The 23,219-nt window shown below is 35.8% G+C and overlaps 1 protein-coding gene across 1 annotated transcript in view; it reads left to right on the top strand.

The window, feature by feature from the left end:
* STXBP5L (syntaxin binding protein 5 like) overlaps positions 1–23,219 on the top strand; it is a 344,970-nt gene that overhangs the window by 56,830 nt on the left and 264,921 nt on the right. The window contains exon 3 of the mRNA XM_040250785.1: positions 3,942–4,039. Coding sequence (XP_040106719.1) covers positions 3,942–4,039 — 98 coding nt within the window. The remainder of the gene's footprint in view (positions 1–3,941; positions 4,040–23,219) is intronic.

Raw genomic sequence — 23,219 nt, 5'->3', positions numbered from 1 at the left:
CAATGATCCAACGGATGTTGGGCAATTTGATCTCTGATTCCTTGGCCTTTTCTAAATCCACCTTGTATGTCTGGAAGTTCTCAGTTCACATAATTTTGAAGCCTAGCTTGAAGGATTTTGAGCATTATCTTGATAGCATGTAAAATGAGCACTATTGTGTGATAGTTTGAACATTCTTTGGCATTGCCCTTCTTTGGGATTGGAATGAAAACTGACCTGTTCCAGTCCTGTGGCCACTGCTGAGTTTTCCAAATTTGCTGATGTATTGAGTGCAGCACTTTAACAACATCCTTTTTTGGGATTTGAAAGAGCTCAGCTGGAATTCCATCACTTTCACTAGCTTTGTTCGTAGTAATACTTCACGAGGCCCACTTGACTTCACACTCCAGGATGTCTGGCTCTAGGTGAGTGATCACACCATTGTTGTTATCTGGGTCATTAAGACCTTTTTTGTACAGTTCTTCTGTGTATTCTTGCCACCTCTTCTTAATATCTTCTGCTTCTGTTAGGTTCATATCATTTCTGTCCTTTATTGTGCCCATCTTCACATGGAATGTTCCCTTGGTATCTCTAATTTTCTTGAAGAGATCTCTAGTCTTTCCCATGCTGATGTTTTGCTCTACCTCTTTCCATTATTCACTTAAGAAAGCTTTCTGATCTCTCTTGCTATTCTTTGGAACTCTGTATTCAGATGTGTGTATATTTCCTTTTCTCCTTTGCCTTTCATTTCTCTTGTTTTCTCAGATATTTGTAAGGCTTCCTCAGACAGCCATTTCGCCTTGTTGAATTTCTTTTTCTTGAGTTTTATTTTGGTGACTGTGTTCTGTACAATGTTATGTACCTCTGTCTGTAGTTTTTAAGGCACTCTGTTAGATCTAATCTCTTGAATCTATTTGTTACTTCCAATGTATAATCATAAGGGATTTAATTTAAGTCGTACCTGAATGATCTAGTGGTTTTCCCTACTTTCTTCAATTTAAGCATGAATTTTGCAATAAGGAGCTCATGATATGAGTGACAGTCAGCTCCTGGTCTTGTTTTTGCTGACTGTATAGAGCTTCTCCATCTTTGCCTGCAAAAATATAATCAGTCTGATTTTGGTGTTGACCATCTGGTGAAATCCATGTGTAGTGTTGTCTCTTGTGCTGTTGAAAGAAGGTGTTTGCTATGACCAGTGTGTTCTCTTGGCAAAATTCTGTTAGGCTTTGCCCTGCTTCATTTTGTACTCCAAGGCCAAACTTGCCTGTTACTCCAGGTGTCTCTTGACTTCTACTTTTGCATCCAGTCCCCTATAATGAAAAGGACATCTTGTTTTGGTGTTTGTTCTAGAAGGTCTTGTAGGTCTTCATAGAACCATTCTACTTCCTGTTTTCAGGCATTAGTGCTTGGGGGCATAGGTTTGGATTACTGTGATGATGAATGGTTTGCCTTGAAAATGAACTCAGGTCATTTTGTCATTTTTGAGATTGCTCTCAAGTACTGAATTTTGGACTCTTGTTGACTATGGGGGCTACTCCATTTCTTCTAAGGGATTCTTGCCCACAGTAGTAGATATAATGGTCGTCTGAATTGAATTCACCCATACCCATCCATTTTAGTTCAGTAATTCTTAAAATATTCACTCTTGCAATCTCCTGTTTGACTGCTTCCAATTTACCTTGATTCATGGATCTAACATTCCAGATTCCTATACAGTATTGTTTTTTACAGCATTGGAGTTTACTTTCACCACCGGACACATCCACAACTGGATGGTGTTTTTGTTTTGGCTCAGCCTCTTCATTCCTTCTGGAGCTATTTCTCTGCTGTTTTCTAGTAGCATATTGGACACCTACTGACCTGGGGGCTTCATCTTTCAGTGTCAGATCTTTTTGCCTTTTCATACTGTTCATGGGGTTATCATGGCAAGAATGCTGAAGTTTTTTTCCATTTCCTTCTCTAGTGGACCACGATTTATCAGAACTCTCCACCGTGACCCATCTATTCTGGGTGACCCTACATGGCATGGCTCATAGCTTCATTGAGTTATGCAAGACTGATCCTTGTCATCATTTTTCTTAGTTTTCTGTGATTGTGGTTTTCATTCTGTCTGCCCTCTGATGGATGAGGATAAGAAGCTTGTGTAAGCTTTCTAATGGGAGAGACTGGCTATTAGGAAAAGTGGGTCTTGCTCTGGTGGGCAGGGCCATGCTCAGTAAATCTTCCACTTTTCTGCTGATGAGTGGCTTGCTAATATTTTGGGGAGGGATTTTTATATCCATATTAATTAATAATTAGTGGTCTTTAGTTTTCCTTGCTTGTGATGACTTAGTTTCCAGGATCCAGGGTAATATTGGCCATAAAATGAGTTGGGAAGTGTTCCCACCGCTTCTGTATTTTTTTCTTTTTGAGAGTAACTATATTCTGATTATTTTTATCCACATTGATCTGCATGAGAATTATGAGTATCTTCTTCTAGACAATTTTGTTTATAAGTCAAAACAAGGGCAGTTGAGAATGAAGAGGGAGACACCTCAGATAAGGATCATGAATAGAAAGTGGGTTTTGTTGCTAAATATATTTTTTGCCAATTTAGTTGAGAATTCTTTGGAGATTATAGAACAGTAGTTTGTTGGTTAAAGACATTGTGGTATATTCATACTATAATGAGCTCTACAATCTTTAAATAGGTTAAAGTACATCTAAACTTTTTTTGTGTGTGTGGAAATATTTCTATAATATGATGTCAAGTAAGAAAAATACAGATTTGGTTATATATTAGTTAATATGCTTTTGCATATATGTTCTTTTATGCTTTAAAGAAAAATGAGAAATTTATGCAATGAACTGTACTTTGTTTTATCTGGGGAATGAATTTTAGATAAACTACATGCTATGTTTAATCTTTTCATCTTTGAATATTTACAAAAGCAATATATTATAAAAATATTTGCATTAGAATTAGTTTTTGGAGCACTAAATATTTGACTGAACAAGATACAGAATCTCTTTTTTCCTGACCTATGTGGGTCCTCTATTTTTTTTAAAGGTTCTAGCATATTTCATTTTGAAATTAAGTCATCTAATATTGCATATTCTTTTTTTACATGTTAGTCTTATCTCTTTTGTGATATTATGAGCTCTTTATATTTTTCTTTTCTTTCTTTCCCATTGTGATATTATGAAACCTTTTAAACATACAGTGGAGTTGAAAGAATCATACTGGAACACTCATATTATTTATAGGTTAAAGCACAAATATTATTATACCACTTTATGAGTTTTGACTAAAGTATATACATGTAAAATTCAAACCTTATCAGAATATAGAATATTACCTTCACTTAGTAAAGTTCTTTTATGCCCTTTCTAGTCAGTTCTCTTCAGGTCAACCGCTTGTCAAACCAAGTGGTCAAAGTCAAAACCAGTTCTGATTTTTTTCACCATAGGTTAGTTTTGCTTGTTTATATTATATTTGTAATCATGCTATACATACTCTTTTGTGTATTGCTTCCTTTACTTAGCATAATGTTCTTGAGAATCATCCATGTTTTTGTTTCTGTCATTAGTTTTTCTTATTTAATTGTTGAGTTATTCTATTGTTTGCATATACCACAGTTTTGATGTTTGATTCTCTTGTTTGTCATTTGAGTTTTTTCTACGTTGTTAAAGCTGTTAGGTGCGTACTTATACAAATTAATATGTGGACATATGCTCATTATTTTCTTGGTTACATACATAGGAATGAACTTTCTCGGTCATAGGACAGGTATATGTTTAGTTTTTAAAGAACTGCAACATGTTTTTCCAAAGTGTTTGTGATTTAACACTCCTGCAACAACACTTGGTGGTCTTTTTTAATAAAATTAATTATTTTAGTCATTCTGCTGGTTGGATAGTGGTATCTTATTGTGACTAATTTTTATTTCCCTGATGACTATTTTCAGTATTTTCTCTTTCAGACAGTTCGGCATGGTTTTCCTTATCAGCCCACCACATTGGCCTTTGATCCAGTTCAGAAAATCTTGGCTATTGGGACGAGAACTGGTGCTATACGAATGTATCCTTAATTTCGTTTCATTATTTACTATATTAATACCAATTACATTTCCTTAAATATTCAGGTAAGTGAAATATTTATGACCAAATAAATTTTGTTTCTTTAGATATGAGTAACCCACGTCATCAAATTAATTGGTATATTTTTAATGTTTGTGAGATAAGTATTCATGTCCCTTTTAAAATTCTTGATATTGGTGATTTGTGTTTTGAGTTTTTTTCCTGGTTAGTCTAGTTAGAAGCTTATTAACTGTACTGATTTTCATAAGAAGCAATTTTTGGTTTCATTGTCTTTCTGTATTGTTTTCCTATATTTTATTTCATTGATTCCTGATTTGGTCTTTTTTGTTTCCTTTCTGTTGATTAATCTTGGGTTTCATTTTATCTTCTTTTTCTGGTGTTCTAAGGTGAAAACTGAGGTCATGAATTTGAGAAATTTCTTCTTTTCTAATATATGCCTGTAGAGTTGTAAACATCCTCCCAGATTTTGTTTTAGTGTCATCCCAATTTTGTAAATAAACTTTTAAGATAACTATAGACTTGTGCAGTTTTTAAGAAGTAATATAGAAAATCCCGTGTACTTTTTATCCAACTTCCCCCAGTAGAAATACCTTAAACTATTAGTATACTACTGCAACCAGGAAATTGATATACTCAGTAGAAATACCTTAAACTATTAGTGTACTACTGCAACCAGGAGATTGATAACTCAGTAGAAATACCTTAAACTATTAGTGTAATACTGCAACTAGGAAGTTGATATACTCAAGGCACAGAGCATTTCTGTCACTGCAGAGGTTTCTCATGGTGCCCTTTTAGAGCTGCATCCACCCTTCTGCTCCCTCAGCCTCATCCTTTGTTCTTTGTTTCAATAATTTTGTCACTTTTAAAATGTTATATAAATGGAATCATACTGTATGTAACCTTTTGAGGTTTGCTTTTTTCACTCAGCATAATTCTCTGACGACTCATTGAAGTTGTTGTATGTATTAATAGTTGAATTTTTTTATTGTTGAGTAACGTTCCATGGTAGGGATGTACCACAGCTTGTTTAACCTTTCACTTGCTGAAGGATATCTGGATTTTCAGTTTCTGATTATGATTAAAGCAGCTATGAACATTTGTGTGCATATTTTTATGTGAACATAAATTTTCACTTCTCTTGTATAAATGTCCAGGAGAGCAGCTGCAGGGGTTGTGCAATAGCTGCATGTTTAGTTTTATGAGAAAATCCCAAACTGTTTTCCAGAGTGATCATAACATTTTTATTCCCACCAGTAGTATATGAGTGATTCTGTATATCTATATCATTACCAGCATTTAGTGTTACTATAGCCATTCTGATCATTTTCTGGTGATGTCTTATTATGGTATTCTTGTATATTTTAGATACTAATCTTTTGTCAGATATATGGTTTGCAATTATTTTCTTCAGTCTTTTTCTTTTGTTTGTTATTTCATTTTTAAACATTTTAAAAAATTTAAGTAGTTAATTTGTAATGTATTGGTTTCTGATGTACAGTAAAATGATTCATACATGTATATCTTTTCTATTCTTATCCATTATAGTTTATTATAAGATATTGTATATAGTTTCCTATGCTGTACAGTAGGACCCTGTTGTTTATCTGTTTTATATATACTAGTTTGTATCTGCTAATCATAAACTCCTAATTTATTGTTTCCCCTTCTATCCCCTTTAGTAACCGTGTTTCGTTTCTATGACTGTCAGCCTGTTTCTGTTTTGTAAGTAAGTTCATTTGTATCATATTTTAGATTCCACATGTAAATGGTATAATATGATATTTATTTTCTTCCAGTATTCAACTTATCTTTTCACCCACTTAATCGGACTTTTAGAGTCCAGTTTACCAGTTTTTCCTTTATAGGTTGTGCTTCTTTGATATCACCTTTTAGAACTCTTTGTCTCATTTTGTATCTTATTTTCTTTTTTCCCTAAATTATAGTTATACATTTTATATTTAAATACAGGTTCCTTTTTGAGTGAACTTTCTATTTATATTGTCTTGTTTGCTTTTCATAGTAGGGTAGTACTGGATTCATAAAATGAGCTGAGAAATGTTCTCTCTGCATCTGTTTTCTGGAATATTTTGTATAAAATTGGTGTTAATTCTTTAAATGTTTGTAAGTATTTTCTAATGAGAGGACTTGGAGACTATGAGATTTTATATTACAGATTCACTTTTTACAATTAGTTATAGGACTCCTTTAGCTTTCTATTTTATTTGGATAGTTGGTCTTACTAGTGGTTTGTAAATTTTTATTGATTTTTTTTTGAGGAACTAGCTTTTGTTTAATTGCTTTTGTTTTATTCTTTCCATTTTATCCTGAATTATCTTTAGTATTTCTTTGAGCTTATTTTGCTCTTTTTTCCTAGTTGTTTGAAGTGGGAGCATGTTATTGATTTGAGAATTTTCATTCTCTTTTCTAAGGTATACATTTAGTGTTATTAATTCTCTTCCCAGCACAGTCTTAACTGATTTCACAAGTTTTGATATGTGTGTTTGAATTTTCATTCAGTCATATATAGTTTTAAAAATTGTCTTTGAGACTTCTTTGGGGTTTTTTCTTTTGGATTTATTTTTTTACTTCACAGTACTGTATTGGTTTTGCCGTACATTGACATGAATCCACCACAGGTGTGCATGAGTTCCCAACCCTGAACCCCCCTCCCACCATCCTCCCCATATCATCTCTCTGGGTCATCCTAGTGCCCCAGCCCCAAGCATCCTGTATCGAACCTAGACTAGCGATTCATTTCTTACATGATAGTATACATGTTTGACTTCTTTGAATCATCAATTACTTATGAAGTTTAAACGGCAAGTGTTTAGATATCAAAAACAAGAAAATTTCCAGTTTTGACACCATTATGGTCAGAAAACACACACTTTATGATTTTAATTCTTTTAAATTTGTTGAGATTTGTTTGTGGCCTAGAATATGATCTGTCTTGGTAGATATGCTATAGACTATGGAAGAACCTGAAAGCATTCTTTTCTTTCTAAGTGGATGTTTTATATTTGTCAACGAGATACTGGTTGATTGTGTTGTTGAGTTCTATATTCTTGCTCATTTTTGTCTGGTAATTCTTGTCAAATCCCTAGAGTACAGTGAATTAGGAACTCCAACTCTAATTATGGATATATTTATCTCTTTCTAGCTTCATTAGTTTTGGCTTTCTGTATTTTTAGGGTCTGTGGTTTGGTATGCACACATTTAGAATTGTTATACCTTCCATGGATTGACCCCTTTATCATTATGTGATGTTTTTACTTATCTCCAGTAATTTTCTTTGCTCTGAAATTGACCTTATGTGATTTTAGCATAGCTACTCGTACTTTTTAAAAACAAATTCATGTTTACATGTTATAGCTATTTCTATCCTTTTACTGTAAACTTATGTCAGTGTATTTGAAGTGAGTTTATTGTATATAGAATATAGTTTGATTACTTTCTTTTTTTATTGAGATATAATGGACATAAAATGTTATCTTAGGTTCATATGTACAACATAATTATTCAGTATCTCTATATATTGTGAAATGATCACCACAATAAGTCTAGTTAATGTGTCACCACACATAGTTGCAAAAGCTTTTTTTCTTCTGATGAGAATTTTAGAGATCTACCCTCTTAGCAGTTTTCAATACACAGTAGAGTAATATTAACTATAATTACCATGCTGTGCAATAAATCCTCAGATCTTATTTTATAATGAACGTTTGACTTTTGAACGCCTTCATCGATTCTGCCCACCCCACACCTCCTACCTTTGGCAACCACCAATCTGTTCCCTGTTTCTCTGTGTTTAGTATTTTTGTTTGTTTGTTTTTTAGATTTCTGTTTTTTAGTGTGAGTGTATAGTATTTGTCTTTCTCTGACTTGTTTGAGTCAGCATAATGCCTTTGATGTCCATCCATGTTGTCACAAATGTCTAGATTTCATTCTTTTAATATGGCTGAGTAACATTCTGTTCTCTGTCTATGTTTATCATATTTTCTTTATCCATTCATCCATCAGTGGACAATTAGGTTGTTTCCATGTCTAGGCTATTGTAAATAATTCTGGAATAAATATGAAGGTACAGATATCTTTTTGAGTTAGATTTTCATTTCCTTCTGATAAATACCCAGAAGTAGAATTGTTGGATTGGGTGGTAGTTCTATTTTATTTTATTTTATTTTAAAAATATTTAAAATTTGGTCTGCAGTATAGTTGATTAACAGTGTTGTGTTAGTGTCAAGTGAACAGCAGAGTGATTCAGTTATACACATATGTATCTGTTCTTTTTCAGATTCTTTTCTTGTTTAGGTTATTGAAGCATACCGAGCCTAATTCTCTGTGCTATACAGTAGGTCCTTGTTGGTTAGCTGTTTTAAATATAGTAGTGTGTACATGCCCATCCCAAACCTCATTATGTTTTTCATAGTGCTTGCACAATTTACAGTCTCACTAACAGTGCACAAGGGTTCCCTTCTCTCTATACCCTTGCCAACAGCTATTATTCCTTGTCTTTCCGATAATATCCATTTTAAGAAACAGATAATATCCCATTGCTGTTTCATGTGCATTTCCCTGATAATTAGTGATGTTGAGTGCCTTTTCAATACCTCTTAGCTGTCTGTATGTCTGTCATTTTTGCAAAAGAATCCATTCAGATCCTTTGCAAGTTTTTAATTGAACTGTTTGTTTTACTGTTGAATCATATGAGTTCTTTATATATTTTGAATATTAATCCCTTATCAGATGTGATTTGCAAATATTTTCTTCCATAGGATAGGTTGCTTTTTTATTTTGTTAACAGTTTCCTTTGCTGTACAGGAAGGAGCTTTTTAGTTTGATGTAGCTATACTTTGTTTTATATTTTGTTGTTATGTTTTGCTTTTTGTGTCAAGTCTGAAGAATCATTGCCAAGAATGGTTTCCAGGAGTTATTCCTTATATTTTCTTCTAGGAGTTTTATGGTTTCATGTCTTTTGTCCAGGTTCTTAATCTATTTTGAGTTAATTTTTGTATATAGTGTAAGATAGTGGTTCAACTTAATTCTTTTGCATATGGCTGTCCAGAAAACTCCAGTGATGCATTTTTTCCTGCTTCATTTATTAAAGAGATGTCCTTCCTCTGTTGAATATTATTGGCTTCCTTGTAAAATACTTGTTGACCAAATATGAACTGGTTTATTTTGGGTATCTTGATTTTATTACATTGGTTTATGTGTTGGCTTTTATGCCAGTATCATATTGTTTTGATTACTTATAGCTTTGTAATAGTTTAAAACGAAGGAGCATGATAAGTCTAGCTTTGTTCTTTCTTAAGATTGTTTTTGCTTTTCGAGGTCTTTTGTGTAGTTGTGTACAAATTTTGGGATTATTTGTTCTAGTTCTGTGAAAAGTGCATGGGTGTTTTTCTAGGAATTCCACTGAATCTCTAGATTGCCTTGGATGGTATGGACATTTTTAACAGTGTTAATCCTTCCATGCATGAGCATAGTATATCTACCCTATTATTTATGTTTTCAGTTTCTTTCATCAGTGTCTTATGGTTTCCAGTATACATGTCTTTCACTTCCTTAGGTAAATTTATTCCTAGATCTTTTATTCTTTTTGTTGTTGTTGTTGTTCTGTCACTGAACAATTGTATCCAACTCTTTGCGACCACAGGGACTGCAGCTTGCTAGGCTTCCCTGTCCTTCACCATCTCTCAGAGCTTGCTCAAACTCATGTCCATTGAGTTGGTGATGCTATTCCAACCATCTCATAGTCTGCCATCCCCTTCTCCTGCCTTCAATGTTTCCCAGCATCAGGGTATTTCCTAATGAATCAGCTCTTTGCTGCTGCTTCTGCTAAGTCGCTTCAGTCGTGTCCAACTCTGTGCGACCCCATAGACGGCAGCCCTCCAGGCTACCCCGTCCCTGGGATTCTCCAGGCAAGAACACTGGATTGGGTTGCCATTTCCTTCTCCAATGCATGAAAGTGAAAAGTGAAAGTGAAGTCGCGCAGTAGTGTCCGACTCTTAGCAACCCCATGGACTGCAGCCTACCAGGCTCCTCTGCCCATGCGATATTCCAGGCAAGAGTACTAGAGTGGGTTGCCACCACCTTCTCTGCAGCTCTTTGCATCAGGTACCAAAGTATTGGCGCTTCAGCATCAGTCTTTCCAGTGAATAGTCAGGGTTGATTTCCTATAGGATTGACTGGTTAATCTCCTTGCAGTCCAAGGGACTCTCAAGAGTCTTCTCCAACACTATAGTTCAAAAGCATCAATTCTTTGGTGCTCAGCCTTCTTTATGTTCCAACTCTCACATCTATACATGACTACTGGAAAAACCATAGCTTTGACTAGATGGACCTTTGTTGGAAAAGTAATGTCTCTGCTTTTTAATATGCTGTCTAGGTTGGTCATAGCATTTCCTCTAAAGAGCAAGTATCTTTTAATTTCATGGCTGCAGTCACCATCTGCAGTGATTTTGGAGCCCAAGAAAATAAAGTCTCTCACTGTTTCTATTGTTTCCCCATCTATTTGCCATGAGGCAATGGGATCGGATGCCATGATCTTGGTTTTTTGAATGTTGAGTTTTAAGCCAACTTTTTCACTCTCCTCTTTTACTTTCATCAATACGATCTTTAGTTCCTCTTTGCTTTCTGTCATAAGGGTGGTGCTATCTGCATATCTGAGGTGATTGAAATTTCTCCTGGCAATCTTGATTCCAGCTTGTGCATCATCTAGTGGGGCATTTTGCATGATGTATTCTGCATATAAGTTAAATAAGCAGGGTGATGGTATACAGCCTTGACGTACTCCTTTCCCAATTCGGAACCAGTCCATTGTTCCATGTCCGGTTCTAATTGTTGTCTCTTGACCTGCATACAGGTTTCTCAAGAGTCTGATCAGGTGGTCTGGTATTCCTGTCTCTTTAAGAATTTTCCACAGTTTGTTGTGATCCACACAGTCAAATGCTTTAGTGTACTCAATGAAGCAGAAGTAGATGTTTTTCTGGAACACTCTTGCTTTTTCTGTGATCCGACGTATGTTGGCAATTTGATCTCTGGTTCCTCTGCTTTTTCTAAATCCACCTTGAACATCTGGAGGTTCTTGGTTCATGTACTGTTGAGACCTTGGTTGGAGAATTTTGAGCATTTCTTTGCTAGCATGTGAAAGGAGTGCCATGTGTGGTACTTTGAAAATTCTTTGCAACTGTCTTTCTTTGGGATTGGAATGAAAACTGACCTTTTTCAGTCATGTGGCAATGCTGAGTTTTCCTAATATGCTGGCATATTGAGTGCAGCACTTTCCCAGCAGTATCTTTTAGGATTTTGAGTAGCTCTGCTGGAATTCCATCACCTCCACTAGCTTTGATCATAGTGATATTTGCTAAGGCCCACTCGACTTCGCACTCCAGAAGTCTGGCTCTAGGTGAGTGATTACACCATTGTGGTTATCCAGATTATTGAGATCTTTCTTATACAGTTCTTCTGTGTATTCTTGCCACCTCTTCTTAATATTTTCTGCTTCTGTTAGGTCCATATCATTTCTGTCCTTTATTGTGCCCATCTTTGCATGAAATGTTCCTTGGTATCTCTTAATTTTCCTGAAGAGATCTCTAATCTTTCCCATTTTATTATTTTCCTCTACTTCTTTGCATTGTCCACTTAGGAAGGCTTTCTTATCTCTCCTTGCTATTCTTTGGAACTCTGCATTCAAATGGGTATATCTTTCCTTTTCTCGTTTGCCTTTAGCTTTTCTTCTTTTCTCAGCTGTTTGTAAGTCCTCCTTAGGCAACCATTTTGCCATTTTGTATTTCTTTTCTTTAGGATGGTTTTGTTCACCTACTCCTGTACAGTGTTTCGAACCTTCATCCATAGTTCTTCAGGCACTCTGTCTATCAGATCTGATCCCTTGAATCTGTTTGTCACTTTCTCTGTATCATCATAGGAATTTGATTTAAGTCATACCTGAATGGCCTAGTGATTTTTCTTACTTTCTTCAATTTAAGTCTGAATTTTGCTATAAGGAGTTCATGATCTGAGCCACAGTCAGCTCCTGGTCTTGTTTTTGCCACTCTATAGAGCTTCTTCATCTTCAGCTGCAAAGAATATAATCAATCTGACTTTGGTATTGACCACCTGGTGATGTCCTTGTGTAAAGTTGTCTTGTGTTGTTGGAAGAGGGTGTTTGCTATGACCAGCGTGTTCTCCTCACAAAGTTCTTTTAGCCTCTGCCCTGCTTCAGTTTGTACTCCAAGGCCAAACTTGCCTATTACCCCAGGTATCTCTTGACTTTTGCATTCCAGACCCCTGTGATGAAAAGAACATGTATTTTGGTATTAGTTCTAAAGATCTTGTAGGTCTTTAGAGAACTGTTCCACTTCAGCATCTTTGGCATTAGTGGTTGGGGCATAGACTTAGATTACTGTGATAGTAAACAGTTTGCCTTGGAAACAAACAGAAATGATTCTGTTGTTTTTGAGACTGCACCCAAGTACTGTATTTTGTACTCTTGTAGACTATGAGAGCTACTCCAGTTCTTCTAAGTGACTCTTGCACACAGTGAAAGTGAAAGTGAAGTCGCTCAGTCGTGTCTGATCCTCAGCAACCCCAGGGACTGCAGCCTTCCAGGCTCCTCCGTCCATGGGATTTTCCAGGCAAGAGTACTGGAGTGGGTTGCCATTGCCTTCTCAGTTGCGCACAATAGTAGGTATAATTGTCATCTGAATTAAATTTGCCCATTCCAGTCCATTTTAGTTCACTGATTCATTTTTTTAATATAAATTTATTTATTTTAATTGGAGGTAATTACTTTACAATATTGTATTGTTTTTCCCATACATCAACCTGAATCTGCCATGGGTGTACATGTGTTCCCCATTCTGAACCCCCTTCTCACCTCCCTCCCCATCCCATCCCTCTGGGTCATCTCAGTGCACCAGCCACAAGCATCCTGTATCATGCATCAAACCTGGAAAGGTGATTCGTTTCACATATGATATTATACATGTTTTAATGCCAAATCATCCCATCCTTGCCCTCTCCCACAGAGTCAAAAAGACTGTTCTATACATCTGTGTCTCTTTTGCTGTCTCTCATACAGGGTTATCATTACCATCTTTCTAAATTCTATACATATGTGTTAGTATATTATATTGGTGTTTTTCTTTCTGGCTTACTTCACTCTGTATAATCGGCTCCAGTTTCATCCACCTCATTAGAACTGATTCAAATGTATTCTTTTTAATGGCTGAGTAATATTCCATTGTGTATATGTACCACAGCTCTCTTATCCATTTGTCTGCTGATGGACATCTAGGTTGCTTCCAAGTCCTGGCTATTATTAACAGTGCTGCAGTGAACATCAGGGTACACATGTCTCTTTCAATTCTGGTTTCCTCGGTGTGTATGCCCAGCAGTAGGATTGCTGGGTCATATGGCAGTTCTGTATCCAGTTTTTAAAGGAATCTCCACACTGTTCTCCATAGTGGCTGTACTAGTTTTTATTCCCACCAACAGTGTAAGAGGTTCCCTTTTCTCCACACCCTCTCCAGCATTTATTCCTTGTAGACTTTTGGATAGCAGCCATTCTGACTGGTGTGAAATGGTACCTCCTTGTGGTTTTGATTTGTATTTCTCTGATAATGAGTGATGTTGAGCATTTTTTCATGTGTTTGTTAGCCATCTGTATGTCTTCTTTGGAGAAATGTCTGTTTAGTTCTTTGGCCCATTTTTTGATTGGATTGTTTATTTTTCTGGAATTGAGCTGCAGGAGTTGCTTGTATATTTTTGAGATTAATTCTTTCTCAGTTGCTTCATTTGCTATTATTTTCTCCCATTCTGAAGGCTGTCTTTTCACCTTGCTTGTAGTTTCCTTTGTTGTGCAGAAGCTTTTAATTTTAGTTAGGTCCCATTTGTTTATTTTTGCTTTTATTTCCATTATTCTGGGAGGTGGGTCATAGAAGATCCTGCTGTGAATTATGTCAGAGGGTGTTTTGCCTATGCTCTCCTCTATGAGTTTAATAGTTTCTGGTCTTACGTTTAGATCTTTAATCCATTTTGAGTTTATTTTTGTGTATGGTATTAGAAAGTGTTCTAGTTTCATTCTTTTACAAGTGGTTGCCCAGTTTTCCCAGCACCACTTGTTAAAGAGATTGTCTTTTCTTCATTGTATATTCTTGCTTCCTTTGTCAAAGATAAGGTGTCCATCAGTTCAGTTCTTCAGTTCAGTCACTCAGTCGTGTCTGACTCTTTGCGACCCCATGAACCACAGCACGCCAGGCCTCCATGTCCATCACCAACTCCCGGAGTTCACTCAGACTCACGTCCCTCAAATCAGTGATGCCATCCAGCCATCTCATCCTCTGTTGTCCCCTTCTCTTCCTGTCCCCAGTCCCTCCCAGCATCAGTCTTTTCCAATGAGTCAACTCTTTGCGTAAGGTGGCCAAAGTACTGGAGTTTCAGCTTTAGCCTCATTCCTTCCAAAGAAATCCCAGGGCTGATCTCCTTCAGAATGGACTGGTTGGATCTCCTCGCAATCCAAGGCACTCTCAAGAATCTTCTCCAACACCACAGTTCAAAAGCATCAATTCTTCAGTGCTCAGCTTTCTTCACAGTCCAACTCTCACATCCATACATGACCACAGGAAAAACCATAGCCTTGACTAGACGGACCTTAGTTGGCAAAGTAATATCTCTGCTTTTCAATATGCTATCTAGGTTGGTCATAACTTTTCTTCCAAGGAGTAAGCGTCTTTTAATTTCATGGCTGCAATCACCATCTGCAGTGATTTTAGAGCCCCCCAAAATAAAGTCTGACACTGTTTCCCCTGTTTCCCCATCTATTTCCCATGAAGTGATGGGACCAGATACCATGATCTTCATTTTCTGAATGTTGAGCTTTAAGCCAACTTTTTCACTCTCCACTTTCACTTTCATCAAGAGGCTTTTTATTTTTTTTTTATTTTTTCAGTGTTAAAGCTCTATTTTATTTAGAAGATAGCAGGAGAATCCATCCTTGAAGCGTGAGGGCATGGCAACCCAAAGGTTTGAAGGGAAGAGAGTGGAGGAGCACATAGTGGAGGGGGAGAGAGAGAGGAAGAGAGAGAAAGCGCTTTGGCTCCTCCTTGTATATGTTTTTTTCCTCCACCTGGGCCTGCCCTATGCAAATTGGGCTTAGCCAGGAGTGCTGTTTGTTCTACCCGAAGTCCTCTCTCTGGTCCTCGGACCTTCTTTTGTTCTATTTTCTCAGGCTTTTCCCTTCCTTGTCTTTTAGCCACCGCCATTTTGTACTCCTTGTCCCTATTCTACCTACCTAACATTCCCCCCTCAAGAGATGGGAGGCCCAATTCTTTGGGAATAGGGGCGTCAAGGTCTTTCTGGCTACTTCCTGCTGAACTGGGGCAGCAAGGGGTATTGGGCCTCCCCCTCATCAAGAGGCTTTTTAGTTCCTCTTCACTTTCTGCCATAAGGGTGGTGTCATCTGCATATCTGAGGTTATTGATCTTTCTCCCGGCAATCTTGATTCCAGCTTGTGCTTTTTCCAGCCCAGTGTTTCTCATGATGTACTCTGCATATAAGTTAAATAAGCAGGTGTCCATAGGTGTGTGGATTTATCTCTGGGCTTTCTATTTTGTTCCATTGATCTATAGTTCTGTCTTTGTGCCAGTACCATACTGTCTTGATGATTGTGGCTTTGTACTAGAGCCTGAAGTCAGGCAGGTTGATTCCTCCAGTTCCGCTCTTCTTTCTCAAGATTGCTTTGGCTAGTCGAGGTTTTTTGTATTCCATACAAATTGTGAAATTATTTGTTCTAGCTCTGTGAAAAATACCATTGGTAGCTTGATAGGGATTGCATTGAACCTATAGATTGCTTTGGGTAGTATACTCATTTTCACTATATTTATTCTTCCAATCCATGAACATGGATGATTCTCCATCTATTACTGTCCTCTTTGATTTCTTTCATCAGTGTTTTAAAGTTTTATATATATAGGTCTTTAGTTTCTTTAGGTAGATATATTCTGAAGGATTTTATTCTTTTTATTGCAGTGGTGAATGGAATTGTTTCCTCAATTTCTCTTTCTATTTTCTCATTATTAGTGTATAGGAATGCAAGGGATTTCTGTGTGTTGGTTTTATATCCTGCAACTTTAATATATTCATTGATTAGCTCTAGTAATTCTCTGGTGGAGTCTTTAGGGTTTTCTATGTAGTTCACCGATTCCTAAAATGTCGATGTTCGCTCTTGTCATCTCCTGTTTGACCACTTCCAATTTGCCTTGATTCATGGACCTACCATTCCAGATTCCTATGCAGTATTGTTTTTTACAGCATCAGACTTTACTTCCACCACCAGACACATCCACAACTGGATGTTGTTTTTGTTTGGCTCAGCCTGTTCGTTCCTTCTGAATTTTTTTCTCTGCTCTTCTACAGTAGCATATTGGGTATCTACTGACCTGGGGAGTTCATCTTTTAGTGTCAGATCTTTTTGCCTTTTCTTACTGTTCATGGGGTTCTCAAGGCAAGAATACTGAAGTGTTTTTCTATTCCCTTCTCTATTGGACCACATTTTGTCAGAACTCTCCACCCTGATCCATATGTCTTGGGTGGCCCTACACAGCATAGCTCATAGTTTCATTGAGTTAGACAAGGTTGTGATCCATGTGATCAGTTTGGTTAGTTTTGTGTGATACAATTGCAAATGGTATTATGTTCTTAATTTCTCTTTCTGGTAGTATATAGAAATGTAACAGATTTCTGTGTATTAATTTTGTATCCTACAACATTACTGAATTTATATATCCTAGTAGTTTTCTGGTGAAGACTGTAGAATTTTCTATGTACAGAATAATGTCATCCTCAGTGAGTGACCATTTAAGTTCTTCCTTTGCTGTTTGACTCCCAGATGGGTATGTACAGTTTCTTGGTGAGCCCTGTCAACATACTCATCCCTGAAAAAGGAGGGTGGTAATTGATACTGCTTCATTTCAAGTGGGTGGGGTGGAAGTTCACCTTTCCACTGTGCTCCAGTGACATCAGGAGATAAAGGAATCATAGTATCAATCACTTCTCCCTGCATCACCTTGAATAGTGGTTTAGCTCCTATTAGGATTGGGATGATGCTGAAGCTGAAACTCCAGTACTGTGGACACCTCATGCAAAGAGTTGACTCATTGGAAAAGACTCTGATGCTGGGAGAGATTTGGGGGCAGGAGGAGAAGGGGACGACCCAGGATGAGATGGCTGGATGGCATCACGGACTCAATGGACATGAGTCTGAGTGAAATCCGGGAGATGGTGATGGACAGGGAGGCCTGGCGTGCTGCGATTCATGGGGTCACAAAGAGTCGGACACGAGCGATTGAACTGAACTAAACTGAACTGAGGATTCTCTGATATGATTTGGTTGCTGACTAGCCTTGCTTCACCCACCTTGTTCAGTCTTGTTGCAGTCAAGTGGAAGTTAGGATTCTGCTTCCAAATTATCACCTTGCTGACTTGGGGTGCTAGGAGGCTGTGAGTGAAACCTAATGATAATTAGCCCCACCTTATACTAGCTCATTCAACTTGTTGCCACTGTACTCCAGTGCTGCCACATCTTGTTGGAGAAATTAAAATAACGTCCTTACACTGGTAAGAAGATAGAAAATCAACTGCTGGTTTAGACTCAATAGTACTACCCCATCAGGGCTGTATTGCTGCCCCCTGCCTCCACTGCTGTGGAGACGGGCATTCAGCATCCTGCTTACTGCTCTGATATAACCTGGCAGTGGAACAAAGAGCTACCTGCTTCTCCCAGGCAGGGGGTGGGTGACTAGCAACCTGCTTGTGTCCTTGAATACCAGTTGCTATAGGATTTAAAGTGTACTCTGCATGGCGGGAGTGAGATGAGGTAGATGAGCAGCTCCCTAGTCAGCCCTCTTGAACTCCATGGAGTGGGAAGGAGGAAAGTATGGTTTTTTCGTTGTTGTTTGGATAGAATAGGATGGATAATGCCACAGTTTGCTTTTAGCCCACCGTCTTCTCAGTCCTTTTGGAGAATAGCTTTTCTTGGATTTTTTTTGTTTTTGTCTTTATTTTTTACCTGTGCTAGTTGGTGGTACTGGGTTGAAAACTTCTGCACTGCCCTGTCTAGAATATATGGGACACAAAGGAAACTCAAGGAACTCACTACTGTGTCATTCCACAAGTCCTGAGATGCCTAGAAATTTCTTTTTTTCTTTCTACCTCAGAGTTTACTTTTGCTTGTTTGTAATGTTATCTCCAGGGTTTTTGCTCTTGTTTTCAGTTATGAAGGACAGAAACTGGGAGTAATAGGGCTGTTCCCACTTGGCAGAATTGTAATTCCCCATCCCCAAATTTTAACATGCTGTGTTTTCCTTCCATTCAGCTTGAATTATTTTCTAATTTCTACTTGTTTTCTTTAACTAAGGGTTATTTATAAATGTTTTATTCAGTTTCTAAATATTAGAGATTTTTCTATAATTCTTTCCTTATTGATTTCTAATTTAATTCCATTGTGGTCAGACAGTATATGAACTGAATCCTTTTAAATTAACTGAAGCTTATTTTATGGTCCTGTCTATGGCCTATCATAATAAATGTTAAATGAATGAGTATTTTGAAATGAATGAATATTTTGCTATTGTTGGCTGGATTTATCTGTAAATATTAATTAGGTAAAATTGAGAGTGTTATTCAAATTTATATTTTTACTGATTTTATCTACTTCTAATAACTGAGAGAGTGGTATAGAAATCCCCCACTATTATTTTAGATAGATCTGTTTATCCTTGCAGTTCTATCAGTTTGTTTTGTTTTATTTCACGTATTTTGAAGCTCTGTTTTTAGTTGTATAAACAGTTAGGAGTGTTAAGTCCTTTTGATGAGTTGACTCTTTTAACATTATGAAATGACCTTCTTTGTCTCTGGTAGTATTCTTTGATCTGAAATTTACTTTTTCTGATATGAATATAGCCACTAAAGCTTTATTTTGATTAGTATTAGCATGGTGCATATTTTTCCATCTCTTTTATCTTAATCTATTTGTGTCTTCACATTTAGTATATTCTTAGAGGCAGCATCTAGTTGGATATTGCGTTTCCCTAAGTTGACCATCTCCATGCTTTATAATTTTTATTTACTTTTATATTAAAATAGGTTTATGTTTTAACATAATATATATTTTTAAGAGATGTTACTTTTCTTTTTAGAGAATACATTAATCATTTTAAATTTCACTCTTCAATATTTTCATATAGTAAATCTGACTTTTTTCTTTTAATATACAGTTCTATGAATTAAATACAAGTATACCTCATTTTATTTTGCTTTGAAATACTTATTTTTATAAATTGAAGGTTTGTGGTAACTCGTGTCTTCAAGTCTATCAGCACCGTTTTTCTAATAGCATTTGCTCACTTAGTGTCTCTTTTTGTTAATTCTTGCAATGTTTCAAGTCATCCACCAGCAAAAACAGTATGACTCACTGAAGGCTCAGATGATGTTTAGCTCTTTGCAGAAATTAAGTATTTTTAATAAAGATATGTACATTGGTTTTTTTGCTTTTGTACATTGGTTTTTTTTAAGACATAATGCTGTTACACACTTAATAGACTACAGTATAGTATGAACATAATTTTTATATGCACTGGGAAATCAGAAAATTTGTGTGACTTGCTTTACTGTGACTATTTCCCCCTATTAGTCTTATAGTTTTAGCTTTTTAATTTAAGCTGTGATTCATTTTGAGTTAAGCTTTATATATGGTATAAGGATGGGATCTACATCACTTTATATGTGGATATTCAGTTGTTGTGGTAATATTTCCTAAAAAGAAGTCTGTCTCCATTAAATTGTCTTGATGTCCTTGTTGAAAATCAGTTGACTAAATATGTGAGGATTTATTTCTACAGTCTCAGTTCTGTTCCAGTTAGCTATATGTCTACTCTATTTCAACACCTCATTGGTTTTAATTTCTGTAGCTTTCTATACATTTTGAAGTTTGAGTCTTCCAATATTATTCTTATTTTTTAAGGTTTTTTTTTTTTTTTAATATCGTGGGTCTCTTAAATACCAATATGGATTTTGTCTGTTGTCTATTTCTGTGAAAATCATTGTCTTATCTATTTCTGCAAAAAAAAAAAATGCAGCTGGTATTTGGATAGGGATTTCTTTGATTCTGTATTTGGAGTGTATTACCACCTTAACAATATTAAGTCTTTTGCTCTATGGGCATTAGATGTCTTTCCACTTGTTAGGTCTTTAATTTTTTCATTAATGTTTATAGTTTTTAGAATACATGTTTTGTACTTCTTTTGTTCAATTTATTGCAGATTCTTTTATTACTTTACTACTGTAAATATAATTTTCTTAATTTTTGGATAGTGCTTTGTTAGTATATAGAGAAAGTTGATTTTGTACATTGATTTTGTTACCTGCAGCCTTAATGTTACCTCTTTTATTAGTTGTAATGATTTTTCAGTGTATTTCTTAGGATTGTGTGCAGACATACCTTGGAGATATTGTGGTTCCATTGCAATAAAGCAAATACCACAATAAAGTGTCACATGAAGTTTTTGGTTTCCCAGTGGATATAAAGTTATGTTTACACTCTGCTGCTGCCTATTAAGTATGCAATAGTATTATGTCTGAAAAAATAATGTACGTGCCTTAATTGAAAAATACTTTATTGCTTAAAATGCTAATCATCATCTCACAATGCAGGGTTGCCATAAACCTTACATTTGTAAGAAAGCTTAGTGTCTGAGAAGTGCTAAAAAAGTAAAGCACAGTAAAATAAGGTATACCTGTATGTACAAGATCATGTTATCTACAAATAGTTTTCGTTCTTCTTTTCTAATCTGGGTATCCTTTATTTCTCTTGTTCAGTTGCTCTGGATAAAAACTCTGTTACATATTTGTCTCATTCTTTGTCTTAGAAGGAAATTACTCATTGTTTCAGTAGTATGACATTAGCAGTAGGTTTTTTGTACATGCCCTTTATCATATTGAAGAAATTTCTTTCTGTTGTTAATTTATTGAGAGCTTTTACCACGAAGGTGTACAAACTTTTTTCAAATACCTTTTCTTCACCTCTTGAAATGGCCAAGTAATTTTTGTCTTTTAGTCTGTTGATAATGTATGTGTTACATTAATTGATTTTTTTGTTATTAAACCAGTGTTGCATTCCTGGAGTAAATCTTACCAGATCATAATAAATGACCCTTTTTAGATGTTGCTGGATTCATTTTGATTATTTTTTGCTGAGTATTTTTATGTCTGTATTAGTAAATTATTAGTCTTTAGTTTTCTTTCTTTGTAATATCTTTGAATCAGCTATCAGGGTGAAAGTGAAGTTGCTCAGTCGTGTCCGACTCTTTGTGACCACATGGACTGTAGCCTACCAGGCTCCTCCATCTATGGGATTTTCCAGGCAAGAGTACTGAAGTGGATTGCCGTTTCCTTCTCCAGGGGATCTTTCCAACCCAGGGATTGAACCCGGGTCTCCCTCATTGCAGACAGACTCTTTACCATCTGAACCACTACTGGCCTAATAGCATCTTATGGGAAGTGTTTTCTCTTTTGATTTTTAAGAGAGTTAATGAAGAATAGGTAATAATCTTAACTTTTTGGTATATTTCACCAATGAATGCATCTGGGCTTTTCATCCTGGATAGTTAATTACTAAATCAGTTGCTTTAAAGGACTATTCAGATTTTTAAATTTATTTTCTAATCAGTTTAGGTAATTTATGTATTTCTAGGAATTTGTTCATGTCTTCTATATTATCTAATTTGTTGGCATATAAATTGTTTATAATATCCCCTTATAATCTTTATTTTTATAAGATTTGTAGTCACATTTTTAGTTCCTGACTAATTACTTGTGTATTCTCTTTTTCTAAGGTTGATGTAGCTAAATGAATTTTGCTGATTTTTTTTAAAGAACCAACTTTTGCTTTCATTGACTTTGTTTATTGTTTTGTTTTCCATTTTATTTATATCAGCTCATCTTTTTAATTTCCTTTCTTCTGATTGCTTGGGTTTAGTTTTCTCTGCTTTTATTGTTTCTCATAATGCAATTTTAGGTTACTGAATTGAGATTTTGTTTGTATGTGTAGATGCTTATAGCTCTTAATTTGTATCTGAGAATTGCTTTGTCCCCTAAGGTTTATTATGTTGTGTTTTAATTAAAAAAAATATTGAAATATAGGTGTTTTGCAATGTTGTGTTAGTTTCTGCTGTACAGCAAAGTGAACCAGCTATTTGTATACATATATCTCCTCTCTTTTGTTTAGTGTCATATGTATATGTTTTCTATCTGTTTTTCTTTCTGTAGTTAATTTCTAGGTGTTTTCTTTTTTTTTAGAAAAATTCTTGGTGTATTTTTATCCTTTTAAATTTGTTTAGACATGTTTTGTGACATAGCATGCAGTATGGCCTAGAGAATGTTTTATATGCACTTAAAGGATGTATAGTCTGCTGTTAGGGGATGTAAGTCCTCTGGATGCCTATTAAGTTCAATTGGTCTAATGTGTCATTTAAGACTACTGTTTCTTTAGTATTTTTTTACTGGATACTCTTGTTTATTGATATAAGAAGCTGTTCAGATCCTCTACTATTATTGTATTATTGTCAGTTTCTTCCTTTACATCTGTCAATATTTGCTTCATATACTTATGTGCCATTATATTGGCAGTATGTGTGTTAATGTATGTTATATCCTCTTGTATTGATCCTTCTATCATTGTGTAGTTGCTGAGTTGTGTTGAACACTTTGCAGCCCTGTGAACTGTAGCCTGCCGTGCTCCCCTGTCCATGGGATTCTCCAGGCAAGAGTACTGGACTGGGTTGCCATTTCCTCCTCCAGAATTAACCTAATACATCATGATAAATATTGCTCTTTAAAGAGCAATATTTAAATAAGCAATATTTTCCTATTTACAATTTTTTGCTAAAGATATACTCTATAAAAATAATTTATTCTCTATATTTTCCTGCTACAGTAATGCTAAAACATATCTATAGTATCCTCAAACCTCAGGTGTTAAGAGCATATTATTCTGTTTGAGTTGACATGTTTTTTTAAGGTACTGTAAGAACTCTCAAGGACAGTAAAAGAAAAACATTACTGTTGCCTACAGATCTTTCAGGTATTTTTCCCCTCAA

This window comes from Oryx dammah, unplaced genomic scaffold (assembly GCF_014754425.2).
Source record: "Oryx dammah isolate SB20612 unplaced genomic scaffold, SCBI_Odam_1.1 HiC_scaffold_2, whole genome shotgun sequence".
NCBI lineage: Eukaryota > Metazoa > Chordata > Mammalia > Artiodactyla > Bovidae > Oryx > Oryx dammah.
This window is presented reverse-complemented; position numbering and strand designations above follow the sequence as displayed.